Source organism: Bos mutus, chromosome 16, assembly GCF_027580195.1.
Source record: "Bos mutus isolate GX-2022 chromosome 16, NWIPB_WYAK_1.1, whole genome shotgun sequence".
Lineage (NCBI taxonomy): Eukaryota > Metazoa > Chordata > Mammalia > Artiodactyla > Bovidae > Bos > Bos mutus.
The window spans coordinates 52946947-52970128 of record NC_091632.1 but is presented as its reverse complement, the minus strand read 5'-3'; the positions used below and the strand labels follow the sequence as shown (position 1 = coordinate 52970128).

General features: G+C 40.5%; 1 protein-coding gene across 4 annotated transcripts; it reads right to left on the bottom strand.

Annotated features, from left to right (window-relative positions):
- Window positions 1-2341: 2341 nt before the first annotated feature.
- Window positions 2342-10944, bottom strand: ZBTB18 (zinc finger and BTB domain containing 18). Of its 4 annotated transcripts, XM_070385362.1 has the most exons (4): window positions 10785-10942; window positions 8392-8475; window positions 5349-6036; window positions 5094-5236 (listed from the first exon to the last, which is right to left on the bottom strand). In XM_070385362.1, exons 2-4 carry the CDS (start codon window positions 8402-8404, stop codon window positions 5227-5229), a joined length of 711 nt encoding a protein of 236 aa, XP_070241463.1. In that variant the 5' UTR covers window positions 8405-8475; window positions 10785-10942; the 3' UTR covers window positions 5094-5226. The 4 variants fall into 4 exon arrangements, with proteins under 4 accessions (XP_070241459.1, XP_070241460.1, XP_070241461.1 ...); XM_070385358.1 differs by having other exon boundaries at window positions 2342-6036; window positions 10785-10939; XM_070385359.1 differs by lacking the exon at window positions 10785-10942 and adding an exon at window positions 9284-10512 and having other exon boundaries at window positions 2342-6036.
- Between the last annotated feature and the right edge of the window lie 12238 nt (window positions 10945-23182).

The window sequence follows — 23182 nt, the reverse complement described above, 5'->3', positions numbered from 1 at the left end:
AAAATAATTGCTTTCTTTTTAAAATAAAAATGGTATTATTTCTAGTGTTTTCATGTCAAATGACATTAAAGAAAAGGATCGAGTTTTCCAGTCCAGGATTTCAAAATTCACACTTCCTCTACCACTGTACCTTATTAGGAAGTTTCAAACATTGAAATAATTACAATGAAAATTTAGATCAACATCTACAAATTAAAACTAAAGTTTGAGTTTCCTATCCAGATGTATGTGAGTTTCCCTCATATTAGAAATGAAAGAATGTTTTAAGCTTTTATAAGAATAAAATGTAGTCATACAATAAATTTTGAGATGGTAAGATTCTTTTAAAAAATCCTTATCCGGTACAATAGGACTTTTAAAGTCAAGTTTTTATGTTTTGTGTTCTATTGATCAAACTTGGGAGATTCAAGATTCTTTAAGTTGTGTTACTTCTTAGGTTAAGAAAACCAATAGTTTTCTTTGATAACAGTTCAAAATTTTTGTTTTACCTGGAAAAAAATGAGTATTTCAGCCATTTTAATGTGAGCTATTATATAATTTTAATAAAATGTTCACCTTTTCCTAATCTCCCAATAACTTGTTTGTAGATCATGTCTATTGGGAAAAAAAAAAAACCCTCTACTTGATTCACCTATTAATCTGATAGCATAATTAACTAGAAAGGAAATCCAAAACCAGTATCCTTAATATTGGATAGCTCTTGGATATTCCCTAGGGTACACCTTACACACAAAGCTGGGCCCACATTAATCTAGGGCATAATTATCTGAAAGAAACAGATGTTTTCAAAAGTAAATGAAACCCCATATTTAAAGTATACTTATATATCAGCCCAATGTCAAAGGTGAGATCAATTTGAATGGTTTCCAACGTGATTATGTGACAAATTAATTTCCATTTTTAAAAATGTAGTGAATGAACAACTGATTCCTTCACTTATCAAACGTGGTGATTTGTGTAATTTGTTCCAGTTTTGCAAGAAGTGTTTTAAGGAGCTATTTCTTCCAAATTTCATGTCAAAACACTCTTTTTGTAAGTGCATCCAGCTAAGTTTAAAATAATTGCTCATTTAAAATTAGATGCTAGTCTGTGGAACTAAATTGTAACTCTCAACATCTAAAAGCTTCGAGACACTCTGACCAGATAGCATAGGAACTGAAGACACAAGTGCTACTCACCCTCCCACCCTGTAACTAACTGCCCAAGAAATTATTTTGTGGAACTCAAATGTGCATTCTCCTTTCATGTCAAACAACGTTTGGTTGGTTAAAACCAAGTGAGTTTCATGTAACTGAAATCCTGTGTCAACCAAAAAAAAAGGGAAAGGTAAGATCCCAAGTAGTAAATTACTGATGGTGCTTTATAATCTTTTGGGATTCCCATCCAAAGGCAACAGGGAACTTAAATATGGTACACTTTCAAGCTCCAGACCTTATATATAATTTCTATTGAAATTAGGAATATTAACCTTACTATAGGTCATTTAATATAAATGTATTTGAGAATAATCATGTAAAACTGTATTTTCATAGGTACCTTTAAGGATAGTGTTATGGACAATTATAAATTATGTAAATCCTGGAAGAGTATGGACAATTATAGATTCCAGAATTTGTAAAAACTCTCAGGTTGGTGCCAGCCTTGCTCACACTTAAAGACAACTGGACCCTCAGCATGTATGAGTTAGTGTTCTGTCAATTCTTTAGGTCAGCCAGCAAATGTTTCTCACCCTGACAAGACCCATCAGGCAAATATGAAGTTGGGACGATCACAAAAATTAGGGAACAGTTTTTTAAATGGTTGCATGTACTTAATCACATTTTAAAGTTAAAACTTAAGAATTAAAACCTGAGAACTTTTGACTTCTCCCAGCAACAAAGAGGATGTATACAGCTATTCTTGAACAATCAAATGCCTGCTAATTCAATTGCCTAAAATTCCAGTCATTAGCCAAGCAGTTTTCCAAATTAAGACATCCGGTCTCCTACAATTTTCCACTTAAGCCAGAACACAGAAAAATAGATTTGACCAATCAACTTAAGATTACCCATGAAAATGTGACTTATGGTATATGGATTAGTAGTTGTACAGTGTATTATGAAAAATCTATGCTGCCATCTTCACGTTCCTGATTCAGGTTGTAGAAAATGGGTCACATTTTTTAAAATGTGCATTTAGTATTTTCTTAAATGACTAGAAGCAAAATGTTTGAACACTTCTGAGTGATTTAAAGTAATCTAATAATTCATAAACTCTGAATACTAAAAATAAAAGATGCCATGTATGATACATATTTAGGATCTATATAGTACATAATCACAATTTTGAAAACACACAAAAATTCTCAGTTCATATAATTTATTGCAGTTAGCACACAGTTTAAAAATTCACCAACACACCAATAGTACAAAACTAAACAGCATTATAAGTTATTCCCCCCTCAGGAAAATAAAACATACTATGATTGTCAAAGCTAGATGTCAGTCTAAGTTTTAGAACAAAGGAAGAATGTGAAACTAATAAAAGGAAAAAGCCATCACTCACAATGACCACAAAAAGAAAATCCAAAAGAAAGTCCGTTTTCTCACAGACATTGATTGTCTTCTCTAAATTAATAAAAATTATCTTAACATAAACTGTACTTTAAAAAAACTAGAAACTCTTCAAGTAACTAAAGATAATGCTCCAAGGCCATTTTCACAGCTTTTTTTGTTTGTTTGCTTGCTTTAAATGCCATTACAGCCAAATTAACACACATTTGACCAAATATTTCCAAAACAGTCCAGCAACACACAATGGAGTTTTCCATTCAGTATCTTAAGCACAAAAATAGGCTATGTTTACAGTAGTTAAGGCGATCAAATTTTAAACAAAAGCAATTTAAAAAAAAAAAAAAGGGAAAAACAGCAAACGTTTTCCATGCTACTCCCATAGACCTTATTTGTAAGTGCAAGACAGGAAAACAAACACTGTGCAAAATGCTTTTGCCCTGTGTGCTGGTCATTAAAACCACACGTTGGGCTGCAGCCTCTGCTGCCGCGATACACATAGTCTACTAACCCCCTTCCCCGTGTCAATCAAGGCAGTCCAGTCCATTCAGCCTGGGGCTTTTTCAGTCCATAGAATCTTTTCATGAGTTGGGGGTGTGGGGGGGACGGGGTAAGGGATGGAGGGAGGAAGGGAGGGGAAAGGAAGGAGAGAAAAAGAAAAGGGGAAGAAAAAAAAGAGAATGACCTATTGTCAATTTGTGCAGTAGTTACTCTAAAACGCTCAACTGGGTAAATGTGTACGTCTAAACTTGGAGCTGGCCTGGGTTTGTGCAATTAGAAGTTTTGTTATAAATGCACACTGCACATGCAGATCTTTAAGCCATTTGTAAACATTTATATTTTCCTTGTTATGTAGCGAAGTTATCAATTTGCAGCTTAAGTTTTTATTCAGCTTAACAGTTTCAACTTAAAGACAGTGGGAAAGTCAATTTAAATTATATAAAATAAAAATAAAAACAGTGCATTAACGTTCTTCATAACACCAGGGTTTGTTTTTTTTTTTTTTCCAAATGGTGCTATTTCTCTAAGGAAATTAAATAATTTTAAACTCACTCATTAAAGTTATACAATGCAAACAAAGACAAAAAATATATTGAAACTCATGCATTTCTGTAGCGTTAATATTTACTTTTCAAGACTCAACTAAGAGCATCAACACAACCTGTCAAGTCCTTTGACACCCCCCCCCAGCCCATGTAATCAATTACAGTATACAATAACAGTAATTCACATTTTTCAACACACAGTTCAACACTGCTGAAGCTGCAATATCCTTTTTCATCCCAAGCAAACCTTCACAAAGACAGCGTCCCAGTGATCCCAGTGTACTTTCAGAATTTCTCTCATTGGGAACCGTCAGAAAACCAGAAGTTGCCACAGAAAGTTTTAAGTCAACTGCTTGTTTAAAAATAGATAATCCAGCATTTCAGAAATTTTCCATTTGGGTCTAAAAGCATTCAGGTTTCCAACAGCCAGAAAAGATTCATGCAATTTGAGACATATAAAGAGGCTAATAAAACTGGAGGGAATTTCTACTTTAAAAAAAAGAAAAAGTGGGAAAAAGGAGAGAGCTCAAAAGACACCGCAGTGCTGACAAAACAGACCCTATGAAAGCATTTTGTGATAGGACGATTTGTTTCAAAGGTTCTTATTGGCTTACTTCCCCTACCCCCTGGAAAGAAAGGAAGAAAAAAACACCTCTCTATTCTCCGACTTGCTCTAAAGTTTCTTTAATCAGGATGCTAAATTAGTGAGATTCTCATGCTATTCTAAAGTGCAAAAACAAGTTAATATCCCAACCTTTCAGTTCCAGGAAACGAGACTGCTTTTAGACCGTACCACAACTATATAGAGATCTATTTATATATAGGTATATATATATTATTTATATATATATATATAAAATTATTTCAGAGTTCTTGAGAGCTATCTTCTAAGGTCCAGTCTCTGACCGCGGGCAGGCTCAGCGCCTCGCTTTTGACCGACAAGGAGTTCACCAACTCACAGTGGAACTTGCGGATGTGCCGGTACAGGTCCCCGGACTGCGTGAACCTGCGCTCGCACCACTTGCAGGCGTGCGGCTTCTCGCGCGTGTGCACCACGGCGTGGCGGCTCAGGTTGTGCGAGTACTGGAAGCTCTTGCCGCACTGCGTGCACGTGTAGGGCTTCTCGCCCGAGTGAGTCCTCTCGTGGCGCTTCAGGGTGTACATGCAGGAGAACGTCTTCCCGCACAGAGAGCAGGTGGGCACGTTGACGTCGGCGGCCGGCTTGCTGCGCAGGCCGTCCTGCTCGCGGAAGTGCGTGCTCAGGTGGATCTGCAGGATGTGCGGGCTGGGGAAGACCTTGTTGCACAGGGGGCACATGAAGATCTGGCCGGCCGGGCTCAGGATGTTGGAGACGTAGGGCAGCAGGCTGCTCTCCATGCCGCCCTCCACCTGGACCCGCTCGCTCTCGGGGGTCATCATCTCGTCGTCGCTGGCTTTGTCCTCCCGCTCCAGCTCCCTCAGGACCGAGTCCTCCCTCAGAGGAGCCAGATGGGCCGGCTCATACTGTACCCTGTTATTAGTGCTCACACTCTCTTTCACAGTGCTATGTTCCATGTCATAGTCATTAGTGCCAACATCACTCTCATCACAGGAAGCCTCTTTCTCCACCTTCACCTGCACCAGGTTGCTTCTCAGCACGTCCTGTGAAGAGAAATAAGAGCTGTTCAGATTTTCAACTCCTGAAAGGCTGGACTTGACAGACAGGTCCAGCACACAGTCAACATCTGCCGAATCCCTCACGGAGGTGACAGACCTCTGGGACAAAGACTCTGTTGAGCTGCAGGGGCTGGCTACTGTTTTTCCAGCTGCTGTGGCGTGTGGCTCTGCCTCTCCGCCAGCCTGGGGGATGCCTGCTGAGTCCGAGGGCAATCGCATCCACATGTTCCCAGGCTCGGCCGCCAAGTCCCTTTTGCTGGGCAAGATGTTCAGTTTTTCATCTTCCCCTTCATCTTCATCACTGGGCAAATCGCCTGCCATGTGGCTGCTGCCATCCGAGAGGCTTTCGACTTTGTCCGAACAACTTGAAGCATCTTCTTCCTTTTTGGTGCTGTCTGCCTCCGTGGTGGCTTTCTCTTTCAGCTTCTTTTTGCAGACTTTGACAATGTCATACATGTGGAGATAACTGGCAGCTGCTAGCACGTCTTCAATGGGCAAGTCTTTGAACTGGAGTTTCCCTTCATACATGAATTCAAGCAGGAGAGCGAAGGCTGGGGCTGTAACAATGTCGCTGTTCAGATGAACAATGTCTCTTTTGTCCAGCTGGTCCTTGTAAAAGAGGTGGAAATACATGCTGCATGAAGCCAGTACAGCTCGGTGCGCTCGGAACTGGGCATCTCCCACCAGAACAGTGCAGTCACAAAGAAAACCCTGATGTCTCTGCTCGCTCAGACACTGCAGCAAATGTCTACTATGGTCTGGAAACTCCATACTGTCTTCATAACCTGGGAAGAGAGAAATTTCTCATGAGAGTCTGGTTAGGAACAACTTTTCAATGCTCTAGTCCCCACTTAAAAAAAAAAAATCAGCTTGGGCCTCGGAGGTACATGTCCCTGAATTTTAATCAGGCTTATGACCCAAGCACTACCAAATCACACACTCACACACACAAAACCAAGTGTGAGAAGAAAAATGTACGCTTTCGAAACTTTTTACTCCAGGCAAACAGTCTCTGATGTGTCTTGAACTTTTAGTCAAGTTTTAAAAGTCTTCATTTCAATATAGTCTCTTACTGAGAGTAAGAATTTAGGTCTCTTTCAGAAGAAATTTAACTAACTCTAATCATCAAATTATGTCCTACAAAACCTACAAAATAGCTTTATTTTCAAAGGGAACAACTCAAATAATGAACAAAGAAAAGTCGCAAACACATTCTGGAAGATTCAGAAAACTTGTTCAACCATCCTTTTGTATTACTTTTGATACCTGACTGCACTTAGAAAGCGCGATTTAAACACACACATTTGGCTGAATCAAGGGAAAAAAAAAAAATCAAACCGCATAATTAGTCCAGAAATCAGCAAACAACTTACTTTTAAAGTCAGAGTGTTAAAACAACAAAAGCCCTGTGTATAAAAACAGATGTTAATGCCTTAAGATTTGCAGGTATAGCACACATGTACGAGATCAGAAGGAACTACATGAACAGATGGAAAAGATCATCCTTACTATGAACAAATCCAAATTTTTTTTTATGAATTGAGAAAAGAAATGGTTGTATTTCTTTGTAAAATCTGTACATTTAGAATATTAAAAACCAGAAGGGCTTTATTTAACTCTGAAAATTCTCATCTAAACTTTGATCTGTTGCATAGCAAAATGAGTTCTATATTAAAATTAATACAAACTTTTAAATAAAGGCGTATTACATTTAAATGAAACTCAAAAGCTGTACAGGTTCGACATACCAAAAAAAGCCTTGCTAGTAAAAGAGAAACTATTTTTTTTTTTTTTTTACTCTGCCATACCTCAGTCAACCGAAAATACTTTGTTTCAACATAACTTGATATATTCTGTTTTCCCAATAGCCTTTATTCTTTCAAATGTGCGTTGTTGCCCTTATTTTCTGGTGAAAAGGGTAAAATGGAGGAGGGGAGACGCAGATGTACAAAGGGTCAAAATTCAACTGCAAAATTCAACTCCTTAAAAATAAAGAAAGCCCGACTTCCCCTTTCCTATGACTAGAAGCAAGGTTCCACATCACCCAGCTCAAAAAATGCATTTGGGGAACGGATACATATTAATTTAATATTTAAAAATTACTTCCCTGCTGCTTCTACACTTTGCCCAAGATGAACTAAAACTTTCAGCCTAACCCAATACATTCTGCAAGATGCCACTGCTAGAATAAACCAAGATTTACAATACAATCACTTTAAGTGCCCCACAGCTAACATCAATCCTAATCCTTGAGAGGGCTAAAAATAAAGATTGGAGGGCAGCTCACAAGGTAGCCGTGATCAAATTAGGAGGCTGAGAGGACAGAGAGGGACGAAGAAGGAAGCTTATAAACATCTGATCCAGCTGACTGTGGCCATATGGCAGCTGCTGCCCAGATAAAGAGATTAAGAATAGAGGAGTGCGATTACAGCTGTCTGGCCAATTCAGGCAGCTCAAATCTACAAGTTCTAAATTAGTCGCTAACACAAAAACTCCTGCAAATAATTATCGTTATGCTGAAATAAAAGATCTCTTAAGTATATATTTGAGAGAGAAATGAGGAAACCAGTCAAACTATTCTCCTGGGGACAAAAGTTTTTTTTTTTTTTCCTTTTCTTTTAAAAAAACCCTTCGGTTTCAAAAGCACTACAGCTGTATGTTTCAGTAAGTAGTGCTGCTGAATGTTTTGGAGAATAAAGTTTCACAGTGGAATTAATTACACAACAATCTAGCTTCTTAACTAGAATAATCTTCTCATATAAGTTTGAATGCTGGATTCCAAACAGTTTACTGTTTCTCCCCCCCACCACTCCAAAAGCAAAAGGAATCTAAATAGCAGTGAACAACAACAAAAAAGCATTTTAATCCGAAGTGATCTCAAAAAGAAGTATTTCAAAGCCTTTCTTAACATCTCAAAACTTGAAATATTCTGTAAAGTTCTTTACCGCTCAAACAAAAAGGGATAAAAATTAAAACTAAACAAGCCCAAGACTTTCAATGCCAATAAGATGTTCATTTTATCCTCAATTCCACATTTTACCCCTAAACTGGATTAGAAAAGTAATGTGATTTTTTTTTAAATTAAATAAACAAAACACCAAAACAGAAATATGCTCAATCTAATCTCTTGCTACTCCTACCTTTAGGACACATAAACCTGATTAAGTCTTTTCCTCTGAGTCTCGCTGGCTCCAGGTCTGTTACATCGGTGGAAAAAAAGCAGACTAAGAGAGACAGATGCAAAGTGGAGATGATGTTAGAGAGGAATGAGATACCTTCTCCACCACAGATCCGCACACACTAACTCCCTGTCTGTGTGTTAGAATAAAAGGCTGAGGGATGGCAGGCTGTCAGCTGCTCTGACATCATGTTCAGATGGAAATGCTACCTCCAGCTGTGCTCCTTTTAATGCCATATGCTACTCCTCTACACTCCTGCCACCAGCTTTTTCTTAGGAGAACTTTTCTCTTCTGTTAGTATAAACAAAATACTTCAAAGTCTCCCTTTTTTCCCCCCAAACTTTCTAACAGAAGAAATTGAAAAACTCAGCATATGGAGTTCTACTGTATTTATGGAATAGCAACACTTCTGTCTTAAGTTGGTGGACTGGCTTACATACTGACAGCACACTCTTGCCACGGTGCTATTCAGGAAATCCAGATTCACTTTTATTCAACTCCAACATTTAGTTTCAAAGGCAGCTTAGGGATATTTTTAAACCAACCCATTTGACATCTCCAGTCCCATTTCAACATTATTACGGCACTTTAATTTCTTTTTCTCTGCGGAGAGAATGGTATACATGTCTCAGGATGTTGGAAGACTATTCAGAACTATGACTTCAACCTGGTTCTCGTTATTTCACCCTTACATAACTACTTATCTAAAACTACCTTCTCAGTAAAATTTCTCACACTGCCAGTTAATGCAAATTTCAACTCTCAGTATCAACAAGCTGAAACTGCACTTTCTGAAATCCTGGAAAGTACTTCAATGAGACAAATTAATAAACTGACAACCTGCTACAGCCACCTGAAATGATTGCTGCATCTGGGTATCTGATCCGACTTTCACCTCAGAAAGAGCAGAACTTTGTCTTCCCCTTGATCTGTGTCCCATAACAATCTTTTTTTGGGTCACTCTGTAATGTTCATGATCACAAGAAAACCTTTCAGGGAGAAAGGGGAAAGGGGTGGGGGAACCTAGGTCTAGCAAGTTAGAACTTTTTTAGCTACATGTGCGGGTCTTTTCGAATGGCTGATGAAATTGTAAAGCAACCCGGGCTGGCCCGACCGGTGCCCTGAAAGGGGCTGCGACATCTGTGAATGTCAAATACGTCTGCACAGGCTCCTGTGGGGGTGAGGAACAGAAAAGGCTCTGGGGCCTGAGGCGCCAAGTGTCACAGTCCTAGTGATAACCACTCTGTTCTCATTAGAAAAACCGTGGCCAAGAGTTAAAGAGTAACAAAGGCCAAGTTTCTCTCTCCCGTGCTTCTTGCTTTCCCAAAGTCACAAACCCAACTTTCTCTAACTTCGCGATGAATGACATAATTATGAATGCTTATTTCAGGAGGCACTCTTTGGAGATAAAATTCCTCAGCCACACCACCTATTCTGCACAAATGCCCTCGCCTCATTCCCATATATCAGACATTAATCACCCCATTTACCCAGTGGGGTGGGGGGGGGGGGGGCGAGTGACAGTTTAATGAGTCCCGAGCACCGCAATGGGCCAGCGACTCCCACTCCACAAATCAACCTCTTTGCGCCTCGCAGCCGCGGGTCCGTAGAGGGTTTTGTGAGGCCGGGTTTTGTTTTTCAAGGAGGTGGGGGCAGGGGTGCGGAGCGGGGAGGCGGCGGGGGTGGGGGTGGGAAGCAATGCAAATTTTTACGTAGTTGGCTGTGCATAAAACACTAGGGGAAAGAGGAAGGTTAAACCACAGGGAAGGAGGTGGAGGGCGTAGAGCCGGTGCAGCAGGAAAACACCTTAAACAACAGACGAGAAAACAGACCCGGGTCACGGCAACAACAAAAGAAAAGTCGTAAGAAGCCGGGGGAGGGTGGCTGCTACCGCTTCCCCGCCGCCACGGCGAGAGCCCCCGGCAACTGCCCCAGCCCGGGAGGGGCCTCCCCGCGGGCGCCGCCGCAGCTGCAAGGGTCCCCGGAGCCGCGGCCGTCCCGGCGCCGTGCAGCTGCACCGCTCCCAAGCCCCCGCCCCGCGCCCCCCGCCCCCGAGAGGCGCCGCCGCAGCTGCACCGGCCGGAGCGCGCCCCGCGCCGCAGCTGCACCGGCCGCACCCCGCCCGACCCGCAGCTGCGGCGGCCCGGCCCCGCACCCGGCCCCTGCTGCGGCGGTGACCCCCGCCACCCCTAGCTCCACCCGCACAAACTAACTCCACTCGCGGGGCCCGGTCGCCCGCCCCCCTGCTCGCACTGCCCCGCCGGCCGGGGCCGCACAGCCGGCGCCCCGCCCGCCAGGGCCCCGGGCGCGGAGGGGGCGCCGGGTCGGGGCCGGGGGCCGGCGCCGGGACTCACACGGAGCGGCCCTAAGTCACCGCGTCCCCGCCGCCGCCGTGTCCTCCGCCTCCCGGCCGCCGCTGCCGCCGCTGCCGGACTTGGTGGGCTTCCTCCTCCGCGGGCCCCCCCTCCCTCCCTCCCGGCCCCCCCGCCCCCCAATCCCGGCTCCGTCGCCCGCTCCCCCTGCCCCCTCCCTCCCTCCCGCCCACCCCCTCTGGCAGCCGGAGGAGCGCGGCGGAGCGAAGAGGCCCCACTCTCAACGGCTCCCCATGGCAGCAGCCCAGCGGCGGCCGCAGCCTGCCAGACACAGCGAGGGAGCGAGCGAGCGAGGAGCGAGCGCGGAGCCCGGGCCGGGGGGCGGGCGGGCGGGGGGGGGGCAAGGGGGAGGGGCGGGGGACGCACCACGCACGCACGCGGCGGCGCCGGCCAGATGTTCCCCCCCACCACCCGCGCGCCTCCCTCCCCTCCCGGCGCTGGGCTGCTGCGATTGACCGAAAGCGGCCGGACCGGGTTCCCCGCCCGCCTCCAGCACGCAGTCTCCTCCAATAGGAGGGCGGCTTTTCAGGAGGGCGGAGGCAGTGGCGGGCAATCGTCGGACTGACAAGAGGGCCCAGCCAATGGGAAAGGCGAACTGAAGCTGCCGCTCGCGCGTGCCAATCGCAAACAGAAACTGTTGGGATGGGCGGGTCCGGGCGGGGCTGGTAGCAAGGCGGTGCAGGCGGAGTCGTCGGGCGGGCGCAGCGGCGGTGGCGGCAGCGGCGCCCCTCTGGGGGACTTGGCCGTGAGAAAGTGAAAGGAGCCCGCGGGCGGCGGCGACAGCTGCGCTGGGAGGGGCTTGTTTCCAGGCTAGGAGGCCTCGCGCGCTCTGGGCGAGCGGAGCGAGCTTTTCGGTGTGCGCCTTGACAACCGTAAATACACTTTTAAGCGAAGTGGGGCTGGGCTGCTTGAAGTTACGGAGGTATCCGCGGAGGCAGGGCGCCCGGGACACACATGACCTAAGTCCGGCATTAGGTGGCTTCCTCTACTCTGGCTGCTGTGGGTGGCGACGCCCAGGCCCTCGTGTCCCAGAGCGCAGAGGGTAGGACTAAGGGACGTCCTCGCTCCGTCTGGCGCTGCCCGGTCAGCAGGTGCAGGTGCGCGCCGGGCTCAGCGGACGCCACTGGCTCCGACGGGCAGTTTCTGAGCGTCATTCTCAGGGCATCTTGTCACAGGCACGGCAGAGCGCCTGTATTTCTCGCAGAACCCTCATGTCACGTGTATTGCACTGTTACAAGTAGCCATTCCCAAGTGACCAAATTCTAGAGAACTACAGTGAAAGTAATACTTGTAGAAGCCATACCCTGATTTCTTAATTTGTACGTCTTCAAGCCACAAAATCAAAGTACGGAGGGAAGATGTAAGACTTGCATCGTTTCTGCTTTCCTTCAAATACATTTTTATTCGATTCCCATTCTTTTGCAATTAAACTCTGTTCTTTACGGCCACCAAGAAAAGTAGAAACTTCAAGAAGTTGAAAATCTTCTTGAGGAGGCAAGACTTACAAGTAAAAAGTTGAATAACAGGGCAGAAAATGGTTTACGAATGTAGAAAACTGCGGAGTGAGGAAGTTAGTACCCTTGTAATTGTCAAGGAAATGTGTTTATTCTTTGCTAACTGAACTGAGACTGGCAAGCCTGTTGCTAACCAACTTGGCAGGAGACCTTTCAACTGGGCAAAATGTGCTCTCACTTTGTTCCAGGTCAGATGGGTAAACCAAGTTGAAAGTATTGTTTAGGCAGTCAGACATACTGAATTACTAATGAAGTAAAAAACAGGAGCACTCGGGATTCCTGAAGCTGAAATACTATTGGAATATCCTATTAGAAACAGTGGTGATATTCTCTACTCTTTCCTCAACCTTTCATGTGCCCATGAGATTGATAACTGAGGTCAAGGCCATTCTATGACAATCAGAGTTTTTTATTCCATGAAATGTATTCTATTTGTGCTTTTGCTGACTTCTGGATCTTTTAGTCTGTTGACAAAAGGCCAAATTTTAGTTGACTTGTTAAAAGATAGGGAGTTTATAAATATTCTTGATAAAGGAAATACACTCTTAAAAAAAAAAACAAACAGGTGGAAAGAAGTACGGGCTTTGCCAACAAACTCAGGGGAAAAAATTGGAAAGAAATATTTGCATTCTCAGAGTTGTTTTTCACCTACTAAAAGTTTAAGGAAAGTAACAGATCTCTGGATAAAAAGACAAAGTAATTAATAGTGTCAACATATTAAATAATAAGTTCATGAGAAAATTAGAACATTAAGATTATCCACAAAAAGTTTAGAAACTCAGTGTAAAGTCACAACTCTAACAAAAGGCTTTACAAAAGGCACCTACAGGGAGAATAATAGCCCCGGAGATGTGCAGCGGTGGACAATGATGCGTGAAAAGTTATGAACATTGTTGTTTAGATATAAGAATCGTCACTAGGATCCATTTAGAGGGCTGAGGACATGTCGATTAAATAGAGATTTAAGGAAGAAAGTTTATAGACCCTTAGTTATTTAAAAGATTTTCTAAATTCATGAAAATGCATGAAATATTCATACACTGTCAATTAATAAAAACATTTCTAAAGTATTTATTGTGTTCAAGAAAGATACTCTGATGGGATACAGAAGACAACAAAAAAGCATGTGACACTTTCTCTCCTTAGGGTTTAAATTTAGTTGGGAAAGAAATGGCATACATGTGTAAAAATCAGAACCAATGGAAAAACTAAATAGCAATATAAGATGTGAATGTCAGAGCTAAATGTGATATTAAATTTTTATAACTGTCTCGTCCCTGGTCTCTGATTGCTGTTGCATTTTCTCTGCCCTTTTTTTATATTAAAAAAAAATTTAGGTGACTTTTTTTGAAGGGTCTTAAACACTGTAAAAACGATACTTGTAATCATGTTTGGAAAGTCATCAGCATACAAATGGTAAATAAATAAGACTGATTCCAGAGGTATCATAATACAGAGTGATAACTTTTTATTGGGCACCAATTGAAACCATAGAAGGTAAGTCACACTATAAAGCACCCTTTCAAGTAAGCCCCTCAAGTAAGGTAAAAAGTAGAGACTGTTTACCTCTATACAACAAGCTTAGCAAATTAGCAAGATCCAGAGCTACTTGACAGAGTTTGAGAGCCAATAATCTTTTTTTTCTCTCCCACAATGGAAAAAAAAGCAGAAAGTATATATAGTCTCTAAACTATTAGAAAAATACAAAATTGCTTTCCTCTGGAGGAATCCTAGTCCTATACAGTTCCAGTTAATCCACACTTTTCTGGGAGTCCTGAAATTCAAAGTAATACCAGTCAATCTAACCACTTATGGTTAGACTTCTTGTCAGAGAAAAAGATGTATGTTTTACTAACGTGCATCTTGACTGATAACAATTTAACACTCTAAAACATTAACATAACCAAATAAAATTTAATTTGATGTGCAACTCCATAAAGTGAATGTCTGATTTTTAAATATGAACCACAGGTCGAATCTCTGGGGGGAAAAAAAAATCAGTGTTCTTATTACACTTTATGCAATAGGCCATGTTGAAAAGGTTATCTGTGAAATTAATTTTTGAATATTGACTTTTTATAAGCTTCAAGTATAATTGGAATTTTTTCTTAAAAAAATAGGGAAGCAAGCATTAATAATAAAAGAACAGGTACTCCAACATGTAATGTTTTAAATATCAGAACTATAAAGTGTGACAAAATGTGGGTAGAAATTAACCTGGTTTTGAATCTAGAGGAAAAAATACACTACAGTGAAGAAGTTGTTGAAGCTTCTGTTAAGCCCACTTTCAATATCATAGTACACATTAAACTCTGTTAGCTTATTTCGAACCTCTCTCTCCCTCTGTCTCTCTCATTCTCTTCTTGCTTTTAGAAATGAACAGGTTGAAATGGCATAAAGAGAAGACACAAGCACACCTGAGACGATTGTAAAAAAAAAAAAAAGCAAACTGCAACACTCACCACTATAATGAAATGAAGGAGCATATTTCCTAAAGCATAGTTTATATACATACACATATATAAAATAATCCCTAGCACATTATATACCAAATCATTTCTTGGGCTATAGATTCTACAGTACTTGAATCTATTAAATTCCTGAACTATGACAAGTCATAAATAGATAATTTATCCTGATTCTTAGCCCTAATAACAGAAATGTTATCAAAAACACTTGAGAAAAGATCCTTAGCAGATTCACACAGGGCGTTGGGAATAGACCCCCTATACTGGAAGCAGAGTGAACCTACACCAGTAATTCAAACCTGTTTGAGGTCTGTTAAATGGCAGAGAGGAACAAAAGATACAGCCTTCCCAGAACTGTTTTTCCTGTATAGCCAGTTTTCAGTTGCTTACTGTAAATCAGGGCTTTTACATGACCACCATAAATCCAGACAGCATAATGGCTGAAGGAGGCTGATAGCTCAGGCTTGGGTGAGACCAAGACTGGCCACTTCAAAGAACTTAGAAAGCAAGCAGAGTCACCCAACCCACACCCCTTTTCCTCTTTCTCTCTCTCTCTCCCTCCATCCCTCCATTAAATACATTATGCCTTATGCATATATGAGAGGAAAAAAGGCATGTAGTGACACTTTTTGTAGTTCACTTAGTGCTAAAATGCATTCATTATTCTACTGGTACGTGATCCCAGGTAGTGTTCCAACCCCAGGTTGGCTGTCTTCCTTCCTACACAGAATGCCTTCCTGCCATCCACTGATGTGAGCTCAATCAGTTAAAAAATACTTAAATACTATCCTAAACAAAATAAATTTGTATAGACAAGTCTACCACCCTTAAGAAAATCCACAGTTCCTCCAGAATCCAAATGTTAGAATTGTTCTATTGTTTTGGAAGTTATATTAATTAAAAGATGCATTCATTTTATCTGTGGATTTTTTAGATTTAATCTTAAAAAATAATCTGAAGAAACATGACTTTTCCAGATGAACAGATTCTGTTAAAGAAAGATTGAATGTGAACCCATGATATTCAGGCCCCATTTTTAAAATAACATAAATCTTTGAGTAGTGATTGTTCTCAAATTCTGTAAAATATATAGAGAGTGAGGTAATTTGTTTTTGTCAAAATTAAAGAATAAAAGTTCCAGATGTTTAAATGTTCTTGATTATATTCAGTTGCTCAAATTTGGGTGCAAATGAACTCAGAAAAAGTTAAGTAAGAGAGATTACCAGAATTGGCACCACATTCCTACTATATGACAAGTGGTGTGTTTCTGACCAAAAGACAGAAATTTCTGTCTGCATCCCAAAACAAGGATCAATTTTTCCTTCTTTTTAGGCCTGCTCCACCCTCAAAAGCAGAACATTCTTGGACTTGAAATTGGCAGAAAGAAAATGATATATCCAAATATTATTTACTGAGAACTGGCAAATACATAGGAGAAATATGGAGCTTCCCCCTTCATATTTAGGACTTCATTATACATAAAAGTCATTCTGAAGCCACTGGACAAAGATAGCATCTCATTTTTCATTCATGGCTAATAAGTGCATACAAACCCTATCAGAATAATATAAAATTGTCCTAATAAAACCCTTCCTTGTAAAGAAATTCTTATGAACTTAACACAAAAGTCTTGATACATACCGAATTCAAACTATTCCTGGTAATAAGAGCAGACAGAAGGTTAAATCTCACTCCAGAAATTTACTTCGCCCTTAGCGATAACATGCAACTCAGGAAGTTACTTCCCTTACAAAGAACTAGCATTTATGCTTAAGACTAAAATGATTATTTTTAAAGTACCCATTTTACAATGCAAATGTGTATCTAAATTAAACTCAGCAGAAAAAAAAAAAAAGCATTTTGAGTTGAAGCTGCAGTAATGACTTTATGGGAGACAATAGGAAAAGCGGTTCTTGAATATGAACTCAGAAACAGATTTCAAATTCCTTCTAGGTGTCGTAAAGATTTCCTTGTTCCTCTGACTCTATACCTTAATGTTTTGGCACATGTTTAACTGAGAACCCATTGCTCTGAAATTGTTTTGGAAAACTAAGGCAGTTCAGTAAGGTCATAGCAAAAGGAAAAAAAGAGGGTAAAAACCTGACAGCTGATCTACTTGCCAAACCATGCCTTAGCACTTGGAACATGGAACAGATGCAGAGGCTTTGACTAAAGAAGAACAGCAGCAAAAGTCTTTGTAACAAAGACACATGCACAGGAGAGCATTTTAGACATAGACAAATGACAGAGACAAGCAATCTAAGGAACAATAACCTTAGAAAGGAGAGGTAGGGTGTAAAAGGAACGTGAGAAGGCGGTGGCGGTAGAGAAGCATGATTGAAGAGAGGTGGAAAGAAGGAACAGTCCCCACAGGAAGTGTGTGGTACAGGCCTGGGTGGTGGAGATGGTGCCGGTGGAGGTGGGGGCAGCAGAAATGTGAATACAACCAAGAGGTCAACATTTCTTCCTGGACTCCGCTGATCCTATGCCAGCATTATTTGTTAAATCATATTTTGCCCATTGTCCTTAAATAATGCTATATGAAATATCTAGCCCCAAAATAAAGAGGATAGAATACACTTGGTATTTAACTCAACAGACATTGAAAGAAGTTATTAGTCACTCAGTCATGTCTGACTCTGTGCGACCCCTTTGGACTGTAGCCCACCAGTTTCCTCTGTCCATGGGATTTCCCAGGCAGGAATACCGGAGTGGGTTGCCATTTCCTTCTCCATGGGATTTTCCCGACCCAGGGATTGAACCCAGGACTCCTGTATTGCAGCCAGATTCTTTACCATCTGAGCCACCAGGGAAGCCCAGACATTGAGTTGCCACAATCAAGGCAGCTGTGTGTGTGTGTGTGTGTGTGTGTGTGTGTGTGTGTGTGTGTGCTCATGCACCCTCATGTGCGTCTAGATCATTGGTTTGGTCTGTTTTTCTGATGAGATACCTGCTTGGTATAAACCAAGTTTTCTTAATACAGGGTTAGAACTTCATAGCACTCTCATTACATAGATTTAGGTTGATCTTACAAAATATTGTAGGAGTGTACAGACATTTAATTGAGAAATACAACCTATTCATTAACCTAACTAATCATACTTCATTCATTCAACAGTCATAACATACATGGGGCCTGGTATCAGGCATATCAGCCCAGACACAGCCCGTATAAAACATCTGACCTGCATCATAACCAGGTGCAGAAATTAGCAATGGAAAAAAAGAGGGTTGAATGACTTCAATAAAGAAAAAAATTCTCATGGTCTAAGATACTGACTCTATTTTTGTTTACTATCTTCCTTGACGAGAACACCTCCAGGATGAGAACTTCTATGACATTAATAACTGTACCTTTAAAGCACCTGAATGGCACATAATAAGAGTTCAAGAAAGATTTATAGGCAGGAAAGGAGGGATGGAGGGGACAAGGAAGGGAGGAAGGGAGAGATGGAAAGAAATGGCTTATAACTACATTTTTCCAGAGGCTGGAGGAAATAATAGTGTTCAACTGTTCCCTTCAACGTCAGGAAAAGCTTGTTCCATGGACTACCGGGAAAATGTCCGTTTACTTTCTTAGAGGTACACTAACCCAGTATAGAAATAACCCAGGAGGATGTGGTAGACCTTACTCTTGGTAGAATCATAGCAGTTCTCCAGCATAGGTAAAGGGTATTCCATCTGTGAGGCATTTTAGAAGTGAGTTACTCCTCAACACATCTCTTCCAGACATGGGATGTGTTGTCATTTTTGTTACTTGGAGGAGAATATTGATACAGAATGGCTTATCCGAGGCCTCAAATTAAGACGGACACATTTCAGGGCGAGTCAATTCCTAGGGTCACTTCTCTTCAGTGAAACTAAAAGAAAAACCTCCCCTGTTTTTAAACAAATTTAAATCTACTCGCTTTGAAAAAATACAACCTATCAGGTCTTTCTCCTTAATGAAAAAGTCCATTATCTCAATTGAACCATACGGACAAGCTAAAAATATAGCGAACAAAGTTATTTCTGACTTTTCAAGTGTAGCTTCAACTAAAGACATATGCCATTGGTGGATATAAATGAAGATGCCTCCAAGGAAGAGATGTTTTCCCTTCTGGACATCCTATTAAGACAGTAGGGTCCTAATAACAGTAAATCTGGTTCAGAGATATCTATAAAACTGTTTATATGGGTGCATCCTGTGACTATGAAAGATACAAGATTATATTTTCATTTGCATGGTTTGCTGGGTTTTATTTGGCAGATACAATAACACAGGCTACGCAGAGCCCATAAAACAAAGTGAGAACTGCAGCTCATTTGGTGGCAGAACGTAATAGTTATGGCTAAAGGGCTTACATAATTCGTCTCAAACCCTTATGTCTATGTTTACTGTTGTTTAAATGAAAATCAAGTTCTCATGGCCATAAGGAGGGATCTGGTTAGAAACTGGGTTGAGATCCTTTCTCCTTACACAGCTTCTGAGACAATCAGTCATCAACACTTAAAAACAGCTAGAGAAATATCCAAGAATAAGCAATAGGTTACCTAAGCACATTAATACTTTATGTCTCCAATCCCGCTTCTCTAAACAACTCTGAAACTCCCACAGAATGACAGTGAGTGGAGAGAGAGGCCCTGTTCTTTATCCTGACTCAGAACTCCTAGTTAGACTCAGGGAAGCCTCAGAGAAATTGTAAGCCATAAGAAATAATATTTAGCTTTCAGATGATGTTTAGTGCAAGATAATACTTTGTGGGGGAGGGGGTCCAGCAAAAGGAGGGCAATATAAAAGCAAGGTTGAGGCATGTGTCATTTAATATTATTAAAAGTACCTCTATTAGATCATATTTCTAAAATAAGGTTTTTAAATTCAGGATTTTTAATCACTTTACTCATGTTTTGTTGTAGGAATGAAAACTTTGGCTCTCAATTGTGACTGCTCATTGCAAAAGACTGCAGATTTTTCTGTTTTGGGGAATGATGTTTGGTTTTGTTTTTTTTTTAAATATGATCTGAAATATAGTTTGTTAAAGAGAAGTTTTTACCATATTATCAAATGTATTTTAGATAAATTTTAAAAATATCAATGATTATCACACCAATTTCATGAAAATGGAGCTATATGACTTAGAACAGCTGTGTAGAATAACATAGCTTTGTTCTCTGCAGATCTCATAGAGGTAGTATATATAAATATTGATATGTACACATACGTTTTATAATGTTCATTATAATTACATGCCATCCAGTTAGATAGAAATGTTTAATATTTCTGGGTTATTGAAATATTTGTAATTAAGGTGGTCTTGAAAATAAAAGAATTAACTCAATCATTTTAAGTGAATAGCTCACCTTCTCCATCTAAGTTGCAAAAGTATGAAAATAAATAAAAACATGTGGCCTAAATTTTACCCACCATGAGCAAGTAGCTATTTTTGAAACTGGGTTACTCCTCTTGATTTTAAAAATTCTTTGTTATTTTTAAGTGAATTAATATGATTATTAAAAGTGATCAGGTCTCACTTTCCAGATTTGAAAATTTTATGCCATTTAGGTTGTCACTACATATATACATGCACCAATCTGGAGGGGAAAGATGATTTTTTTTAAGTTATTCTAAACCAGTACTAAATGCAAGTAAATAATTCATTTTCTATGTAATAAGAGAATTGATAGACTTAATCTTGCTTTGGTATAAGCCCACACAGTTTGTGTGTGTGCGCACACACACACACACCTGCACAAGCATAGATTTAATTGCATATTCCTCAAGTTTAATAGGAAACAACTACAAGGAAAAAAAGAAACATTAAAAACAAATAAGATATTATACATTTTCATTTGAAATTAAAATGTCATTGTCATAAACATAACTTTGTGTATTTACTTTTGTTGGGGAGATGTTTCATCACTAATCTATATTCATCTTTCAATCAGTTGATTTTCATGGCCTTGTAGTGACTGCAGGGAAAATCTGACAAGTAGAAAGGAAAATAAGTGGTAAGCTAACCCTGATTAAGAGAATTTCAAAAAGAAAGAAAAGATCCAAAGGGGAGAAAAACAAAGAAAGGAGAATGGAGAGAACCAAATAAAATTAGGGAAAGTTTTAGGAATAAGACAATTATGCAAGTTTGTGGTTAATTCATTTTTCCCAATATATAATTTTTATTTGAAAAGTTATCCTTTATTATTTTAATCTAAAAGAAAAATCTCCCTTTACTAAACTAAAAACAATCACTTACTGCTTTGTACACTAGCGTAGTCAAATTCTAAAATCTTGGCAGCTAAAAGGGCTCTGCTGCTTTGGATTGCCACTCCACTGAGAGGTGTGTGGACTTCTGAAACAGGAGAGAAACGAGTAAGAAAACAAAACAAAGTTTTCCGTTCAAAGGCATTCCAGCATGAAGAAGCATCACTTTCTGAACTGCCTGTTATCAAGGCAACTAGATGTTAGTTTGGTCCAGATTCTGCTATCCTAGGTGGGTGAAAGGATTGATTTGTGCTTTTCTCCCATCTCCATGCTATATGCCTTCAAACTTCACCTCATCACAAATATTTTTCTTTTCAGTCTTTTATTTTTGAATTCTTAAAGCATATTATTATTATTATTTTTAGTATTGCAATCTCCAATAGTCCTTATTTTCACTCAAAATTACAATACAGGGGACTATGGCCAATGCTACACAGATGGCCAAACAGATAATAAAGACTCAGTTCATGAATAATATCCACTCAGAAAGAGGACAAAAGCAACAGGAAAAAAGAGCCCAAATTGGACAAAATGTGCATGCTATATTTAAAAAAACACACACGCAGTCATTGTCAGAGATCATTAAGGGTGCCCTGTAGTTTTAATAATATGCCAGTGGCACCAATTTGATGTGACTGTTTGCTCTTATAGTCAATAAAAAAAGTCATAACTGCTATCGAATTTAAATTTAATTTATTTTCTACACAGCCTTTTCTGTTTTCCTTGTTTTTTTCTTTTATAACATTAACACTTTTTTTGTTAAAAAATGTGTGAAAGATTAATTTGTAGAACGAGGGGAGCTGTGGGTGCACAGCACAGGACAGATGGCGTGGGTGGGACGTGACAGTTTTCGTCTGTGGCATCATTTTGTTGTTGCTATTGCAAGTGAGCAAAATACAGCTACCGCCACCACGATCGTTTCTTGGAAGACCCTCTTCCAAGGTGTGCTGCTTTTCTTCATGTCCAGGCCTGCCACTTGGGGACTCAGCCACCCTCTACCCTGTAATCAGCCTGCTCATGACCATTGTTAGTCAGCCGGAGAGCCCTGGAATTTTAAAATTGCATTTATATAGAATTCCAGGGGACTTTGGGATACAACAAAATGAAATATACTCTTTCTTGGTGAGCTGACTGTTTTGAAATGAGTTAATGATCTGTCTTCTCTGAGAGCCTGTATTGTAAACCCAAACACACAAAACTATAGATGTAGAAAAAGAATGATTTTTTCTTTTAAGGAGAAAATGTGTTTTTGGTTGTTTTTTGGTTTTTTTTTTGGTCCCAGTCTAAAATTCACACTCACACACAATTACATTCAAGGGGAGGGAAAAACTGCAGATTTATATTCAAACTTTCGATTTTTACCTTGGAACAGCCCTAATTTACACATAAGTGTTGTAGGAGTTCACTATTGTAAAGGTTCTTATCGAAGAATAAAGCAATTACCACAGAAAATCACTGTCATATGGCACACACAGACATTCTGAGAAAAAGTAAAACTTTGAGAAGGAGGAAAAGGGGAATTCAGGACAGCATGTGGGAGGGAAGATGTGAGTTCTTTTTATGCACAAAGAGATCCATTAACAATATCTTTATCAGTTTCCTTCTTCCTTGTTAACTGAACCGACTTGCAATGCCCAGAATATGTGAATGTGATTGCAATTAAAAGACGGGGGAGTAAATAAGGGAGCGCAAATGAACATGGTTGGTGGTTAATTCACGGCAAGACAAAATTTGCTGAAGAAAAATGTTAAAACCTTTCCCTCAAACTAGTGTTTCTGTCAGAGGAAGGCAAAATGGTCCACGAAAGGATGTTAGCAGCCATGGAGTGGAACGTGTAATTCTTCTGCAGTCATGAGGCTGCTTCAGACTTGAGATTAATGTATTCTGATGGGTAGGATACTGATATTCGTGTCATTTTATAGTATTATGTTATTTTCATAATTCAACTGTAGGCTTTCTCAGGGAGATTTCTCCACATCAGGCAGCCCTCCACAAGTGTACTTCATTGGCAATTAGCACTATGGGGTCAAGGGTATGGGGAGGGGCCATAGTGGAGGCAGCATGACAGAGTGGTTACTAGTGTGGGGTTTGGGGGCAGACCATTTGCACCGGATGTCTGGCTGCCCCTAGCTTTGTAACTGTAACTAAGTTACTTTAATG